Source organism: Magnolia sinica, chromosome 18, assembly GCF_029962835.1.
Source record: "Magnolia sinica isolate HGM2019 chromosome 18, MsV1, whole genome shotgun sequence".
Lineage (NCBI taxonomy): Eukaryota > Viridiplantae > Streptophyta > Magnoliopsida > Magnoliales > Magnoliaceae > Magnolia > Magnolia sinica.
In genome coordinates this window covers 1,950,876-1,969,661 of record NC_080590.1, presented here as the reverse complement: position 1 = coordinate 1,969,661, position 18,786 = coordinate 1,950,876, and the positions used below count along the sequence as shown (strand labels likewise).

At 40.2% G+C, this 18,786-nt stretch overlaps 1 protein-coding gene across 5 annotated transcripts; it reads left to right on the top strand.

Moving 5' to 3' along the window:
• Positions 1-9,151: 9,151 nt before the first annotated feature.
• On the top strand, positions 9,152-11,658 carry LOC131232987 (uncharacterized). Of its 5 annotated transcripts, XR_009165018.1 has the most exons (3): positions 9,152-9,883; positions 9,994-10,053; positions 10,250-11,658. XR_009165018.1 is itself a non-coding variant. In XM_058229531.1 (2 exons), the coding sequence occupies exons 1-2, from the start codon at positions 9,744-9,746 to the stop codon at positions 10,887-10,889; spliced, it is 780 nt and encodes a 259-aa protein (XP_058085514.1). In that variant the 5' UTR covers positions 9,163-9,743; the 3' UTR covers positions 10,890-11,658. The 5 variants fall into 5 exon arrangements, 1 of the variants encoding a protein (XP_058085514.1); XR_009165017.1 differs by having other exon boundaries at positions 9,994-11,658; XR_009165015.1 differs by having other exon boundaries at positions 9,152-10,053.
• The last annotated feature ends 7,128 nt before the right edge of the window (positions 11,659-18,786 follow it).

The following is an 18,786-nucleotide window of genomic DNA, read 5'->3' as shown; positions in this document are numbered from 1 at the left end:
AACTAAAATATTAAAATACTAAGATATGTGATATTAGATTCTCTAGTGTTAAATTTGAGATTGATATGGATGATGGGGATGATATTTATTTAAATTTTTTAAGTAGGTTAGTAGTTTGATATTGGCTAATTATGTTATAGATCTAAAAAAAAAAGAAGAGAAGGTATTTTGTTAATTTTATCAGGTATTTAACTCACTTTTCAAAAAAATTAATTATGTCTTAGTATGATATTCGATCACCTGACTATCTGATTTATATCCAACTTATTTGGATAATATCCATATACAACTTATAATGACTTTTTGTTGGATAATATCCAAACCCGTATTGTATCCAATATCCAATTCGGATATTACATACTTCCAAGTCCTACAGGAACAAAATTCAGCCTAATCTAAAACTAATTTGCGCCACAGTAAAGGGAATGAACTGATAGGGAACGCCAACCCTTGGAATTTTGAAGGGGTTCACCTGAGTCGCAAAACAGCTTGAAGTTCAAAGGTTTCCCTTTCAATATGTTCACTGTGCTGTGGGGTTTTCCATGTCTTATGGAGAGGTTGGATTCTGCCAACAAATCCAAGAACTACATGTTAGCAATCCTATGGGCACACACACAATTGTGATGCCCGTGTGAGATCAATGGTCACCTTTTAAGTGGCCTTGACTGATGGGCTAACGGATGTCTGGAGCCGATTTCACTCATGAATAGCTAGAGATCCTACTCCCTTCTTCTAACATGAAAATGTGGCTGGGATTAGATCATCACAGAGTATGTATGCCACCAAACATGTTCATGACATATTCTCGTCACTTAAGAAATCAGATTGATCCAACCTTCAAATGAGCTATCATGTGGATTTAAAGGTTTTAGATGGTTGACCGTTGTTTTTTTTTTTTTTTTTTCTTTTTAAATTTTTTTATTTTTATTTTACAGCAGAGCCATCCAAAGATTACATTACATGATCCCCAGCATGTCTCAGAAATTAGTGTTATACAATCATTAGGTGGTCACATATTAAAAAACAATGAAAAATCCCACCAAAACTTCCAAACTGGCATGGAAGCCCACATGAGGGTTGGATTGGCCTACTCTATGGGGTGTCAAATTTTAATGGTTGGGTAGGATTGAATGAGCTTATTCTGCAGGGATTTGGAATAGGCCGCAATAAATATATATAGATGTTTTTTTTTTTGGTCGACATTTTAGGATGGTCCAAGTAGGGCTCATTGCAAATGAAAAATACAAATAAAAATCAGATAGTTCTCAAAACCCAACAATCATATGGTTGTAAGCTTCCATGACTGAGCCAATCTTCTACATACATTCGATGCAGACAACTAAATGGTTTAGTGCACTGGATCCAATGGACGGCCAAGATAGTTAATGTGGACACCACCCTGTCAAAAAATAACTGTGTTCCATACACTTAGAAGACTGGATTGTTGGAAATAACCCTTGGGATTCAAACAGTTGATATGATAAGATGCATGATATTCAAGTATTCCATAATGGTAATAGAGGCCATGGCAGCATTCTACCTTGTAACAGCAGTTGCATCCCCGCCATTAGGCTGGTAATGATCGTTACAGGCCTGTTATTTATATATTTTTTAAATAAGTGTTATAGCCTGTACTGTATAAGAGTTGCTACCATTATATAATGGCCGTTATTGTTATGACCATAACATAACTGTTTTCTGGTACCATGAAACTGCTAATGAATATGCAGACAATTAAAGCGCTATCATATTCAAATAAAAGGAGTATGTTGTTAAAAGATCAAAACATTCAAAAATTAAAACAAAAGGATTCGAATTCAATTTTTAGCGCAGGTCCTTGCATCGTGCATAAAACAATTACATGGTGTGCCAAACACCACCAGCTCCTTGACATCACAAAGTTATGTGGATCCCACCATAATTTATATGCTATATTTGAACCGTCCATTCATTTGGCTAGATCATTTTAGACATTTGACCAAAAATGACCACACCATAGAAAGCAATGGGGATTGAATGTCTACCATTGAAAACTTCCAAAGGGCCACAAAAGTTCTGTATCAAGCTGATATTTGTATTTTGCGTGGAGGTTAGGTTGGATGGCAAATAAACATACTGGTGAGCCTAAAAAGATATCAACCGTTGTCCCCACTGCTTTTTGTGGTGGGTCCACTCGAGCTTTGGATCTACGCCTTTGTTGGGCTCTGGCCAATTGAATGAAGGGTTTTGATATAACACAGATTACGGTGAGGCTCACAGAACTTGGTGACGTAAACACAAAGGTCGGTGGTGTGGGCACACCACGCAGTCCGTTTTCCTTTCAAAGTAGGACGCGGATTGTCTGTTAAAGCCTTTCAAAGGAACTCCATGCAGTAGGCTAGGTGAAGGCTACCGCCATCTTTGTGAGTTGCCTGTCAAAGTCTTTAGAAGGAATTTTAGCCGCTGGTAGACCCCACCATATTGTTTATAATGTTTATGAGAAATCCAACCCGTCCATCCAATTTTTCAGATCTGGTTAGGACATGTGATCTAAAATATGCCAGATCCAAATCTCAAATGGACTACACCGTACGAAAACAGTGGTGATTGATTGCCCCCATTAAAAACTTCTAGGGCCCACTTATTAGAAATCCAACCTGTTGATTAGGTCACACATAAGTAGATAAAGGGAAATATATATATATATATATAGCTTGATCCAAAACTTTTGCTGTCCCAAGAAGCTTTTAATGGTGGGCGTTCAATCATCACTATTTCCTGTGGTGTGGTCCACCTGAGATATGATCGACCTCAATTTTGTTGCTGAAAAAAAAAATTGGATGGACTGCGTGGATAGAAAACACACACCATGCTGGGGCTCACCGCGTCCACCGCAACTCGCCTAATTTTACTCGCACGAGATCCGCGCGCTACAGTTTGAGGGGACGCGGATTTCCTGCGAAAGCCTTTCACAGCAACTTACTGCGATGGGAACATAAGTGGGGCCCACCGTGAAGTTTGTGAGAAATACACTCCGTCCATCGATTCTGTGAGCTCATTTTAGGACATAGGCTAAAAAATAAGCCGGATCCAGTAGGAATGACGTCACTAAAGATATGGATAGCATGTAAACATCATTGTCTGATCCAGAGAGGTTTCAACTGTATGAATTTCAATGGAAGCGTATTAGGTAGTGAGTTACTCACTGCGTTTAGCATACTGAGTAAACTCCATGAGGTCCACCATGATTTAAGTATTTTATCCGCTCCGTCCATCCATTTTACCAGATAATTTTAGTACTTTAGCCCAAAGATGAAGCATATCCAATGTTCAAATGGACCACACCACAGGAAACAGATGAATTGAACATCTATCATTGAAAATTTCTTGGGGGCCACAGAAGTTTTGGATCAAGCTTATATTTTTATTTTCCTTTCATCATGGCTGTATGATCTTATGAATGGTTTAGATGACAAATAAACATCACTGTGGAGCCGAGAAAGATTTCAACGGTGGAAATCATTATCCACACTGTTTCAAGTCGTATGATCCACTTGATATTTGGATATGCTTCAATTTTCGGCTCAACCACTTGAATTAGATGGAAGAACGGATGGACGTCGAGGATAGACCACATACATATAAGGTGGGCCCAACTGAGTTTACTAGTACTGAGTAACTCAGTACGCAATCCGATTTCATTGCCTGCTTTTCCTTTTAGCAGATCACTTGAGTTTAAGATTCTGCTCATTTTATTTATTTATTTATTTATTTTATCTCAGGTCGTAAAATAAGCTCACAGAATGAATGTGCAGGGTGGATTTCTCACAAACATCACTTAAGTTTATGGCACAACGCAGGAACTCCCCATGATCAAATTTGAAATTTAACCCAGACATGAGTTTGACATGCATGGTCATATCCTCGCTTTGATTTACTTAATGGTATGACATTATAATTTGATTAATCGAAAATATGAATAAAAGAAACAATCGAATTGCTAGGATTGAATCCTTGACACCAGCCACACCACCTCCAACGAAGGATGTGTTGGTTCAAGCGGTCCTCGAATCATTGAATCTAAACAATAGTCCAACACTCAGTCCCGTTAACCAGGAGAGGGCAATGACGTCTTGGACCGCATCTTTTGAAGAGATAACAGTTGGACTTCGGAATGTGCAAAGGAGTATTCAACACGTTTAGAAATATGAGAGAGCTTAGGCAGAGTTTGTACAGGCCCAAGCCGAGCAATTTGTGTTCAAATTGAGATTGTAAATAGATGGATGGCTATCCAAACATTATCACCGAAAGAACACTTACAATGACATAGTATAATGTTGAATGAAGTTCTATTGATAACATGGTTCAACTACCATTAATACCACCCATACAACGGAATACCCTTCCTGTTCCGATCTAAGATGGGCGGAATGCTTTGCAACCCATTAAGTTCAACAACTAGAGCAGAATGTTAAGAATTTTATTCATAAAGAAGAAAATTATGATGGGGGGATCCACTATATCATGTATCACAAAATCAAATAGGCCTTGAATCACCTTCAATGGCCAAATCATGCTATTTGAATCGTGACTAAATTATTCAAATAGTTTACGAAGTAACAAACCAAGTTCTCGTATTAACACCTCGGTAAACCATAAGCTCTATTCCAGATGGGTTGACCAAAATGGTTGAATTTACCTTTGTTTGACCAAGAAGGTCGAATTTTCCGTTTTTAACCAACATGGCCCACTCTTGGCCGACTTTAATGTTTTACGATTAAGATAGTTAAGTTCAATCAAGATGGTCGAAATTTATGTTTTTTACATGGCCGAGCAATCATATTTATTGTGCTAAACAATAAATTAACATTGTAGTTACTTTTTTTGAAAGGCGAAATGATGTGGGGGCAATGTTGTATTCTATTCTTGACTGTTTTTGAGAAACACAATTAAAAATGACACTTATAGCAAGAGAAATATATGACATGCTAAAGATATTCAAGGATGTTTCAAATGCTTACAGGATGACAAGACAAAGAACAATTGAAAGGAATTTAAAAGTAAACTAAGAAGCAGAGAGTCATTCACAAAGTCAATCAACCAGTCAAGTGGAATGCAGTAGAGTCGATGATAGATGGCATGTTTAGGAGGGTCCTATAAGGCCAGTAATACTAAAACAGTTATAACAATTGTTAGAATTCGGAAAACATCAAAAACTTTAGTAAATCAAATAGTCTGATACCAAAATTTGAAATGGAACCACAACATTTATAGTATAGTAAGTATTCAATCATGAAAATCAACCTATCCCCCGATTAGGTGGGCCAGACCAGTACACAAAGTCGTAGTATTAGTGGATGATCATGAATTTCACATCACTACGATCATCATGGTGCAGAAGACCTTTTATACGGATAGGATATTCTACATATCCTTAGCATGTATCGTAACTGATCATATAACCAGAGGATGTGAAATTTCTCCGCAGGAATCCTCGCCAAACTCAAATCCCACAAACAAATGGATTTGGACCGAAATCATCTGCAACACCCACGCTAGGGCCATTATACTTTATTTGTAAATCCACTCCGTTCATCAGATCATTCACTTAATTTAAACTATAAATGAAAAATATCAGCTACGTGGAAAACTAAGATACATCACACCAATAGGAACAATGTAAAATTTCTATTACAAACCTCTAATTTCATGTGATGTGGCCCACTGAGTATTATATCAGACCGGATTTTCTATCTTTACTTCATCCTGTTGATTTATACCTGATTGACGGGTTCGATGAAAGATACACGCCATTAGCCCGAGACACAAACCTATGGTTGACATCTCATCCCATCATTCCTGGGGTGGTGGCCCACACGAGGTGCGGACTCTGGTTGATATTTCTCCCCACGATACATAATTGAGGATCAGACCAGATGGACGGAGCTGATATCAAACTAACAGCATGGTGGACCCCACAGAACTTGCAGATTTTACGCGCTGAGGTTGTAGATGATAAAAGGTTCTCCTAATTTAACGAGATTTGCATAAATCCCCGGCCAACTCCATCTCTCTCCCTCCCCTTTCATGTATATATCTTTTCCTCTCCTTTATTTTATATCTCTACCCTATTTTTATTTTCCCTGTGGCAAACTTCACTTTGTAAAAGAAGAGGAGCTAAAATGGTGGTGAATCTAACAAAAGGCGCTGTCGCTATGATAATGGACGGAGCTCGTAATTACGAAGACGGGGATATAAAGCCCGTTCTTCAGGTGTATCACGTGAGGAGTATCAGCTACGGTCGATCCAACACCGTACGATATCGATTGACGCTCTCCGATGGATCGCAGCTTCAGGAGGCGACGATTCCGACTCAGATGAATGCAATCGTTCGCTCGTGTCGACTCTGCAGAGGTTCCATCATTCGATTGACCGAGTTCGTCTGCACTACCATTCAGAAGCGCGAGTCAGTTCTCCAACCTTTTTCTTGCTCTGCTCGTTTTTTGTTACCTGAGATGTCATATACGCATGAAGCTTTGATACGCGGCGGATTGGCCACTTCGCCTGCCACCAGCCCGGTGGCTGGTGGTCGGTGCTCTGTGGGCCCCACCATGATGTATTTGTTTCATCCATTTTTACGTATCATTATCATTTTAAGGCTTTATCCTAAAAATGAGAGAGATAAATCTCAGGTGGACCACACCACAGAAAAACAATAGTTATTGGATATCCACAATTAAAATCCTCCTAAGGCCCACTGTGCTGTTTATTCGACATCCAATCGGTTGATTAGGTCATACAGCCCAGATGAAGAGAAAAAACAAAAATCAGCTTGATCCAAAACTTTTATGGTCTCCAATAGGTTTTTAATGGTCGATGCTCATTCAGCACTGTTTCATGTAATGTGGTCCACTTGAGATTAGGATATACCTCATTTTTGGTCTCATAGCATAAAATGATATGGAAAAATAGATGGACGGCATGGATGAAACGCATACATCATGGTAGGGCCCACAGAGCACCGACCACCAGAGTAGCCAATCCGTTTCCCATGTTTAACTCATATAAACCCATGGAGCGGATTGGATGATGACCCCAACACCACCTAGGTACGTGGTGTTGGGTGTTGTGGGCCCACTATCATGCATGTGTTTTATATGATATCCGTTTTGCCCAGTTTAATTTAGTGCATGAGTAAAATAATGAAGTAGATCTGAAAATCAACTGAAACACACCACAGGAAATAGCGGTGATAGTAACACCCACTGTTGAAAGACTCCTAGTGACAACAGTGTTTATTTGATATCCAACCCCTTATGAAAGGGAAACACAAATATCGGCTTGATCTGAAAATATCGCTTTATTTTAATCATCCAATTGATGGCTGCAAAATATATTATTAACTATAAGAGAATGAACGGTCCAAATTCAAAGGTAATATATTATCTTCTCAGAAATTTGGACGGTTTTCATTGTCACAGCTATGCCATGTGTGCAGATGAAGAGTCATTACCATTTTTCTTGTGGTACAAAACTAACAAGTAATCTAGCGCCTGTGCGTTGAATGCACATGAAAATTCATTGCCGTGGGTTCTTATTGGTCATCATAGCCAATGACGTCAGCTCATAAAATAGGTCGATTTTCTCTCTCACAAATTTATTGCATGTTAGACAATCAAACTCGACTTGAATCGGTACCAAGTCCAGCACGCCTAAATTGATCTAAGTATGGATCTATCAGGGACTAATCCGGATTGAGTCTGATCCGATTAAAAGTACCGATTAGTTTTAAGTTGGCACCGATTCGGATCAAGAGATGAGGGAGGAAGGGTGTGGGGAGAGAGGAGGACTGTGGTGATGGTGGTGGGTGGATGCCGGATTTGGAAGAAGAGAGGGAGGGACTGGAGAGGAGAGAGAGAGAGAAAGGAGGGTTGTGATGGTGGTGGGTGGCCACCGAGCTTCGAAGAGGAGGATGAGGATGGAGGAGGGAGAGAGAGTTTGGAATTGGGCCAGGGTTGAGGTTGGGTGGCATATAGTTACAGATATTTGGAAATTATGGTTTTTTATTATATATATACCTGAATCCGAGTTGCATTAGTTTTATATCGAGTCGAGTTTGACCGGAGCAAGTTTCAAGTCGAGTTACTGGGTAAATCATACTCGACTCAATTTGAGTTCATATTGGTCGAAGCCTACTCAGTTTGGATGACTCACCCATTTGGTTCAGGTCAAGTTTGGTCTGAACCAATTGGACGAGTCCAGTTGTCACATGCGAATTAATTGACCAATATTAAAACCTTCTCAGAGTTTTGAGATTTGTTTGCCATCCAACCTCTTCGTAGAAGTCCTATATACTTAGACCAAAGGAAAACACAAATATCAGAATAACCGTAGCCTTTTGTGATCCTAAAAAGTTTTCAATGGTGGGAGTTCAATTCTCACAGCTACTTAGTGTGGCCCACTTGTCCCTTGGATTTTTATTGCTTTTTATATGGAAAAATGGATGGACGGTTTGTGTTTAATACACATCATGATGGGCCCACGAAAGTTACATATATCAACACTTTGGGTTTTCTTCTCTCCAAAGCTCAAGTGGACCACACCACAGTCAACAATAGAAGTTGATACCACCGTTGAAAACTTTTTGAGACTGCAGAAGGATCTATCAAGCTGATATTTGTGTTTTAACTTCACCCAGGTGTGGGTAACCTTATGAACAGGTTAGATGGGAAATAATTCTCATTCTCACAGGCCCATGAAGTCGGTAGTTTGTTCAATTCTATGGTGTGGTCTGCTTGAGCTTTAAATGTATATCTTTTTTAGGCTCATGTTCTAAAATTATCTGAAATTTTTGATGAACGGTGTAGATCTAACACAAAAATCATGATGGGTTCGGAGAAGTTACACTATGTTGTAGCACACAATCTATCCGTTAGAGAAAGCACTGGAATTTCCTGTGCTTTCAACACAGACAGTCCGCACCCGGCCACCTTTTCCGTGGGCTTTTGCACAGGCAGGTATTTGGGCTCGGTTTCGACATGCCTTCTCAGGCTTATAAGATAGATCTGGGCCAGGATATAACAGCCCAAACATTTTGGGCGAGCTTGGGCCATCTCCCATATGGCCCACCCTTTATCTTGCACAGATAAAGCAAGATATTTCTTTCAGTGGAGCATCATGCAATGTCGTTTTTTTTTTTTTTCTTTCTTTCTTTGGTTTGCTAACTTCTCATCTCATTCACTGCAATCAGGCTAATTGCTGTGATCGACCTCGAAATAATAGCAGAGAGGAGTGATATTATTCCTGTTGTGGCTCGAGACAACAACGCCAATTTTGGAACCGTCACTGTCGTAGAACATGAAAGAATTCCCGGACAATCACCTCCTGCAAATGCGCAAGCAACAGCCTCAGGAAATCTGCGATCTTTAAGTTACTCGTTTGACGGTTTTTATCCACGACAAACTGTAATTCGCAGATATCCTCAGTCACGTGATCATTTACAAGTTTTGAAGGATGCAGATGCACGTCATGTTGATAATGCAGTAAATGAGTCCATTGATCTCAATGGAAGTGGAAGTGCTCATGTGTTGCCGACGCGCTCTGATCAAACTGTGAAGGTTGGTGGGCCATCAGCCAATGATGTGACCACCGGACTCATTTGTCTGAGTAGTGGAGTTGTGCCTTTGCTTGAGAATGAAAACAGACCCGAAAAGCCTATTCTTCAGGTCATAGACCCGTTCGATTCGATTACCAAGAACTGCCGAATGTTCATTTCAGATGGATCTCATATGCGGCTCGCATTTATCCATCCACATTCTTTAATTTTCATAAAGCCCGCGAAGTTGCAGAACGGAACGATCTTTCGTTTGGTCAGTTACAACTTCACTTCAATTGCCAAACAGAAGTAAGTTTAAGAGATTCTGTACATTTTTTGAATATGAGGATATGCTGAAAATTGGTTTTTAGAAATATCAAGGTTGAATTGAAGATTGTTAGAAATCTCTTTCCGTGCAGGCATCGAAACCATGCATCAGGTGGGGTCCCAGTCCATAGATGATCTGGTTCAAGAATCAGGTCCTTCAACTCACTACACTGAGATTTTGATTATTGGCATTTCAGGTGACTGATTCTTGGATGAGGCCATCTAACACAATGGGGCATGTGTGATTGATTATTTCAATTTCTCCTATCACATTTACGAAAAAATATACGAATTTTTCACCCTTGATTTTTAAACTAATTGGGTTCTTTATCCATTTGCTCTGATCAGGACGATTATCTTGAGCACCATTGAGATTGTGGCCAACAATCACGACATCATAGGAGAACCTAAGCTGTATTTAACAGCAGCCGACGACGATTTTACTACGACAGTATTTGGAAGTGCTCCCTTAGGCCCACGCCCATCTTCCCCAACAGCAGATTTTCAGGAATATCTTGATGCTAGTTGCGGGAATGATCAGCACTCTCCCTTCCAACTACACCCAATTCCAACAACAGAAAATCTTCCAAGCAGCTCTAGTAAAAGCACCAAGCACAAAATATCAAAACCACACGATCAGTTCCATGCTCAAATTCATCTACCATCATATCCCAATTCAGCACTGCAATCTCAGTTTTCAAAACCTTACCAACCGCAGCAGAGTCAGAGCTGCAAGGAGCTTTTGAACGAAATGTATGGCCTCCCGTATTATGTACCACCACCGCTCTCAGCCTCGCCATATTTTCTGCCACAGCACGATGACTGTTGGAGGGTTGAAGCTGATGTCTTGAAAGGTAGGCTGTTACAGCTTGATTTAGAAATGAAACGTGAGAAGGACGACCATCAAGCCGAGGTGGCTCGTCTTAAGGCCGACATGGAGGATTACCAGAACCAGGTATTCGTCTATTTCTATTCTTGTATTTCGTGATTTTCTAATGACATTTTTACAGGAGAGGCCTGATCTTATGATCTATGTTGTGGCTCATCTTCTGAATGGACAACATGGAAGGTTTTTTAATGGCAGGTTTCCCCATCCCCACTGTTTCCTGTGGTGTGGCCTACTTGAGTTTTGGATTGGCCTGATATTTGGGATCACATATCACAGCGGTGTGCCCCACACATGGCATTGTAAATTAAATTTGACCTACAAAGCTTTGCGGTGGATCCAGTGTATGGCATGTTTGGATGCACCACGTAATTGAATTGCAACTCTTGTTTTGTAAGTGATTATAATTACCAAATTGACATTTGCAATTCAATTCACCTGTGCATCCAAATGCGACATGGGTGTTCATGATCACTTGTTATGATACTGATCTCTACTTTTTTGCTTGTAGATTAATACGTTGGGGAAGGAACTCGAGGCGGCGAGGAAGAAAGCAGATGCAATCCCCAGAGTCATGAAACCTAACAGTTCTTACAGCCTTTTTTGAATTAGAAGTATTTTAATTTGAGTTTTGAGTTTGAAGAGGAAGAAGGTCCCCAAAGTGAAGCCTCACATTTCTTATAGCCGTTATTTGAATTAGAAGTATTTTAATTTGAGTTTAAATAAGCTTCTCTTGAGACATATATGAGCGTGTTTATGAAATTAGAGACTCTAGAAGAAAAGTAGAGATTTTTCGTCTTCTGTGCAGAAACAATTTTCTTGATGTTTTGCTTTTTGATTCAAAATGCCATCCCATTGGCCTCGTGACCAGGCTAAAGCCATCCCATTGGCTCTTCAATCATCAGGTGGGTCTCCATTGTATATGTTTATCCACACTGCCCATCCCTTTTCTTAGGTCATTTTAAGGTATGAGACCAAAAATAAAGTAGATCCAATGCTCAAATGGATGAGGATGTCTCAGAACCCTTCATATGATGGAACTCATTGTGGACGGAGGATGCTCAGAAAATTCTTAAATGAAATCATGTGACATGCTGTCACAGTCCAATCATCAAGTGGGCCCTGATTATACAGACAGAAAGAAAAGCCAACTGCTAGCTATTTCCCTTCAACATACATTTTTAGTTTAACAATATTTATGGAATCTAGGGTCATGTTTTAATTATTCGAAACATCTCGTTAGATTATGAGTGGATGGAGGAAGCCTTTCCTATATAGATTGTTTTAAGGGGAATGACAAAACTGAATATGAACCTACTCTAGTGTTAAGGATGGTTTGGGGTCCCAGACGGACTGGGCTCCATCTTTTGTAGGGCTGAAAGTTGGGCGGGTTGGGTTGGGTTGGGTTCGTGCCCAACCCAAGGTTCCTATATCTCAACCCCAACCCAACCCAACCCTCAGGTTAGGAATTCTCAACCCAAGCAGGCTTGGTCAGGTTAGTCGGGTTTATACATGCTGATATTTTCGTTAATACATTATTCTATTATATTTTCAACACACATCTTTATATATATATATATATATATATATATATATATATATATATATATATATAAAACCTATGATTTTATTAATTATATATGTAGATATTTAGCATAAAGAATTTTATTTTTTCTAAACAAACAAGCTAAAATATAAGACAACTACTCTTTTAAAAGTCATATTTTGTAGCACCTAATCTGTTTGTGAGAGAGAGATGTATCATATTTTGTTAACTCGAGTAATCAAAAACAATGTGGACCAATGAAACCCGAACACTGGAAGAAATCAAGTAGAGATTTTTCATCTTATGTGTAGAAACAGTGATCTTGGTGTTTAGCTTGTCGATTCAAAATGCTCATTACATTTCCCACACTCACCTTGTTAATTTCTAGGGTGGAAATGGGCCTGATGGGCCTCTAAACTTGGCCCGTGAAGGGCCCAATATTGAAATTTAGATCTTGCATCCAGGCTAAGCCAGCCCATTGGCTCGGTCAAATCATCAGGTGGGCCTTAATTGTATAGCAAGAGTGAATGGGATGCGGTTTGGCTGGTGACCCCAACACCAGCCAGCTAGCTGATGTCAAAGCTCGGTGAGCCCTACCAGGATGTATGTGTTTTACCCATGCCTTCCTTTCCATTTTGCCAGCTGATTTTAGGGCATGAGCCAAAAAATGAGATAGATCCAAAGCTCAAGTGGACCACACTACAGGGGAGAATTATGTCCACCATTGAAGTCTTCTTAGCGTCCGCACAAATCTGGATGAAGGGAAAACACAAATATTAGCTTGATACAACACCTTGGTGCTCCACCCCAAGATGTAAGCATTCAATCCCCAGTAGTTGCATGTTCCACTTAAGTTTCAGATTACCTCATTTTTTTGGCTCATGCCTAAAATTAGTTGGCAAAAATGTATGACTACATAAAACACCAACAGCATGGTGGGGCCCAGTACCACCAAACTGCATCTGAGCGAACGGTTTAAATTCGAACCCTCTTAGATGGGATCATTGGACACACTGGCATAGTCCAATCATCAAGTGGGCCCATATCATACAAACAGTAATAACGGTTTATAGCCACGATGTCCGGTCCGTACAGGTGGATCCTTGCTTGGTTAATCCACTGTCCATGGGTGGGGCCCAACCCGAATTCGTCCTTTCAAGCAGAGCTACCTAATGGCCCACTACTCCTATAAAATCCATGGATCTGAATGTAGGCGTGCAACTCTGGTGTGTTGGGGTCGGGTTTCCCTCTCACTTTTTTCCGATCCGTTTTTAAAAAATGGGTCTAATCGGGTTCATCAACTTAGACCGGTTACGGTCCGTTCGGGCCCAGGTCAGCTCCAGTGAGTTTTGAGAGTGTGATTGGATCCGATCCGTGTCGGCTTTCGTTCGCCTGGATCTGACTCTACTTACACCTCTCGTGCATCAACAAGCTGGACCGACCTTAAAACCAGTTGACCTAGTTGGATTAGGATACGGGTCTGGACCCGACGGGTGACATCTGGATCAAGACCTTTTACAGCCGACACCGTCAATTTCTCCCAATTGTTCAACTGTTTTTCTACGAGGGTGGCCCGTACGATGATCTGATCAGCTGTGGGAATCACCTGATGAGAGGGACGAACGTAACACGTGCGACTCTTTTCCACGTGTGTGTCGAGTGCGCATTTATCATCGAACGTACACCCAACAACTGTTCCCACCTAACGAATCCACACATGGCTTTTACGTCACTTGTACTTGCCCCCCAACAACCCCAATATTCCTAACTTCTCTACAGCCGCTGTACTAAAAGCTACTTCTAACCCAAACAAAAGCACACTCGATTCGGAGAATCATATTGTGCTTTTGAACGTAGTGAGGGGCCCACCCATAACTAAGTAAAATAATCAAAAAATAATGATAAAGAAAAAAAATGGCAGATATGTGATCGAGTCGAGGTGTAATCGAGTCACCTGACTTAAAATCAAATTTGCCTTCCTAGGATCGCATTACAAGTGTAATAGGAATTTTGAACAATTGGCCTCCAGCATACAACGTTTATGATCTAGTCCTAACAATACACTTGTATATGAGCTTGAACTAGCATACAGAATGGAGACCGGAGTGAGTTAACTCAACAACGAACTCCGTTGAAAGCAATCAAGTGAAAAAGAATGGTTAAAAGGACACAAAAAGAAAATGATATGAAAAACATATAACCATTGAAATAAAGAAGAATAATGCCTAAAGAGAAGATACAATAAAAATCTATAAATAACAAGAAGTTTAACAAAGTACAACATCTTATACTAATTTAATAAACAAATCTAATTATCTTTTCTTATCATATCTTAACTCTATCTTAAGAGTAGTGGCAATCCTTAGTTATAATCTATTAGCAATAATCTTTACCTGCAATCCAAGTTTATGCTTTTGCACTAAATAGTTTTTGGTATCAATACAACCACTTCATCTTTTAAAAATGCAACTTATTTTTACTACTTGCAATTGACCATAAATATTTTTTTTTCTTTTTTTTTTTTACTGTTTCTATTTATAAAAGTTCTTTCGCATGGAAAACAAAGTGTAACTCATCTTCAGAGGAAGAACTCCACCCTCCGACAATTGCATGATTATCTTACATTCATATCACAAGTGGTTGAATAGCAATCAATCTTCTTTGGTCTCAGTCATATACCCTCATGTTTGATATATATGCTTATTTAGGAATTTGGGGTCAAATTGTTCGGTTTGGATTGAGCCACGCAATCAATTCTAGCACGCCCACACAGGTCACACATGATCAAACTAAACTGAAAGCCAACATAGGTGATTCTCATGCTGGCTAGTTGGATCATCGTACGGGCCACCCTCACGAACACAAGTGAACAATTGGGAGAAACTGTCATTGTTAGCTGTAAATTGGCCAGGTCAAGGACCACCCGGCTAATGATCTAATATTAATCCGACCTTGAGATCTTGATCCATATGCCACCCGACTAGTATCCAAATCCAACTAAGTCAACAGGTTTTAAGGTCGGTCTCGCTTGTTGATCCTTAGGAGGTGTAACTAGTCAGATCCAAGAGAAGGGGCGCTGATAAAGGGGAAAAGAAATTTGAAACACACTTTATTAAAATAATAATTTTAAAAAAAACTTTTAAAATACAACAAGGTGGGCCACAATAAACAAAACCATGGAGGATGTTGATGCTGCCATCCCCGCCAGCCCGCCACATACCTGCAAAATAAAGAGACACTGAGGGCGCCAGTTGTAGTCAGGGGCCCTCCGATGCCTAAGTCAATGTAGGCACGCAATAGGTGTAGATGAGTTAAGGTAATTGTGCATACCTTTCTTCTTTTCAGGATCTCTATTTATAACTACTTGAGACCACTTATGCATGTAGTGGTGAATTTGCTAGATAGATGCATATCACTGACTGAATATGTTCTTGTATATATCACGCCTTTCTCGGCGTAATCATGGCAGAGATCTCGGAATGTAATCACGCCCGTATACAAAGAGGATCATTTCTTTTATTCCGAGGTAGTGGTCGGTATCTGAGGCCGAGCCTAATGGTTGATGGTCGAGGCCGAGGCCGACCTCTGAGGTTAGGGTCCTTGGTAGAAGCTAGTCTTCGAGGCTGATGGTTGAGACCACCCCTCGGGATCGCCACACGAAGCCGACCTCCAAAGTCGTTGGTCAAGACAGTGAAGTTTTAGCTTGATATTCATAGCCACTACTTGGACTGGTCGCTGAAGTTGTAGTTGACACCTAAGGTCGAGCTGATATCCGACCCTTTACGTTGGAGTGTTTCCCCCAATCTTTCCCATTTTATTCCAGGTGTTTGGTCAGTTCGATTTTACATATAACATAGGACATTGGAGAGGGTCCCGTCCACCGTAAAAACTTGTGAGTGGAACATGGGTCCACTGTCTTGCTCCACATAGACAAAATGCTCCTGCAATTCAAGTCAGCACCGCCCATTGGCACTACATTACCAAATACAAGAACAAAGGGTCCTCTGTAGCCCTGAGCTGTACAGGGTCCACCATGATGTATGTGTTATATTCACTCTGTCCATCCGTTTTCCCTAATCATTTTAGGACATGGCCCTAACATGCGGACCACACCACGTGAAAAAGTGGAGATACATACCACCACGGTTTAAAAACTTTTCGCAGGCCACACCAGTTTTAGATCCAGCTGATATTTGTGTTTTCTCTTCGTCTATATTGGAATCGCCTTATGAATGAGTTGGATGGCATATAAACATCATTGGGCCCAAAAAAGGTTTCAACCTTATGCCTCTTTATCCCCACAGTTTCATGCATGTTGATTGCTTAAAGTTTTGGTCTACCTTATGTTTAGGCTCATGTCCTAAAATGAGCTGGGGAAGCAAATAGAGGGAGTGGATATAACATATACATCAGGGTGGCCTCACGAAGTTCTGCAGTCCCTGACCGGAGGCAATCTGCACCATATCATTCCACATTTCATGTGTATATGGTCTATGTTTTTGTGATCCAAACCGTTAATTTAATCTGTAGGCCCGCCACTGATGCCTCCAAAAATATCACAGATTGGAAGATCCTAACCCTTCAAATGAATATATTTTATTTGGTGAGGTGTGGTTCTGTCTACAAATGAACATTTTCAGTCTGGATGGAGTTCTCCCTGCAATTACTACAATATAAAAAAAAAAAAAAATCTATGACGATTCTGTTTTTCTCACCAACGTTGCCAAATTCTTCCCTTGAGGAGAAATGCTTACATCCAACCAGTTGGACAATTAACTTACCATCCACCCAATGGATAGCTTTGAAAATGCAATGAGCATACAACATCCAACCGGTCCAAATATGTTGGCCCCACACCATGAGGATCACCTTGTGCAAAAGTTGGGGCTATGTCGACTTGACCACACTTGTATTTTGTCATTTGTCAATGGCTATACATTGTTTTCTATGGTGTGGTCCACTGAATGAGTGGATGGGGCAACCAATTTTTTACACAAGGTGATCCTTGTTATAAGGACAACCTAATGGACGGGTTGGATGTCGCATGCCCATGAAAGGTTGGAAGTTATCTGTTAGGTGGACAGTAACTTATAGTCCAACTGCTTGGACTTGGTTCTCCTGATGCTCTTTCTTGCCAAATGTGTCATTTCTGTAAGACATGTAAGCCGTGCAAATGGTGGGCTCCACAGCGTAGAGCACTTGGTATTAAAATGAAGCCGGCCCGGTCATCAGGCAGGCTGGCAAGGAAAATGACCTGTGGAGTTTAAAATGGGAAAGAAGACAGATTACTTGCAAGCAAGGAAAATGACCCGCGGAGTTTTTTATGGAAAGAAGATAGATTTGGAAAGCTAGGAATGCACGCAACTTCAACAACTTTGAAATCAACTAGAAGGTTCTTGTTGCTCAATCGTCCCGGTGGCTATTCAGGAACATGCTAATCAATGTCACCCGAAAACTAATGGAAAATTTATATCTTTGGAACTACTGTGAAATTATCCATAAGGAGAATTTATGGAACCTTGTGAAATGGTTCTTTGTCCTAGTTGGGTAAATTTGAATTTTGATGGGCTCCTCTATTGGAAATCACCCGACTCCTAAAGTAGGCAAGAAATGGTGGATTCTTGGTTGCATAGTGTGATTTGCACATATGGTTCTCTACTTAAGGCGGATTTTTATATTTTATCTCATATTTTATGGTTATCAAGAATATTCAGATGAGATATCTAGATATTGAAGGTGATTCCCTCTCAGTCGTTAATATTTTTTATTTTTTATTTTTTAAAGAAAAAAAGATGAGAAGGTGATTTTGCCATGCTTGTGGATTGTCCACTTCAAAAGTTGCAAAGACACTCTCACTAGTTTTGAGAGCCGGAAAATAAGTTGCAGGGACATCCTCACAAGTTTTGAGGGCTGGAAAATTGTCTACTGCATTCATGAAGGCAATTCTGCAACTGAATCTCTCGTTATTTCTGCTCAGTTGTAGCAATCATGGTTTGGCTCTCCTTATTTCCTTCTGAACTATATATACAATAATGGTACGAAAGGAATGAATGGTTCAAAGATTTCTCACGGACCACTTCCACTATTCGACATGCCAACGTGCAGCCTTCCTTATTTAAGTGGACCGGCCTGATCTCTGTGTATGGTCATCTTCACGGCAATAGCCACCTTACCCACCTGTTTGATGTTTGATATGCCAAGTTGGGATTGAAAGAGTCAGTTTGGCTATCCATGGTTACATACCAATTTCTCTTGATACTATAAACCTTGCATAAGGTGCATGTAGATGTGGGCATCATGCCGGCAAAATTGCAGAGTGCAGACCACCAGTTTTGAATGCCAAGTGCTCTGAATGTGCCAAAGAGAGTTAACTAAGAACAATGGCCATTCCACAGGTTGCAAATACATTAGCCAAAATTCAGATAGAATCAGCAGCAAGAGAACTCAAGTAAC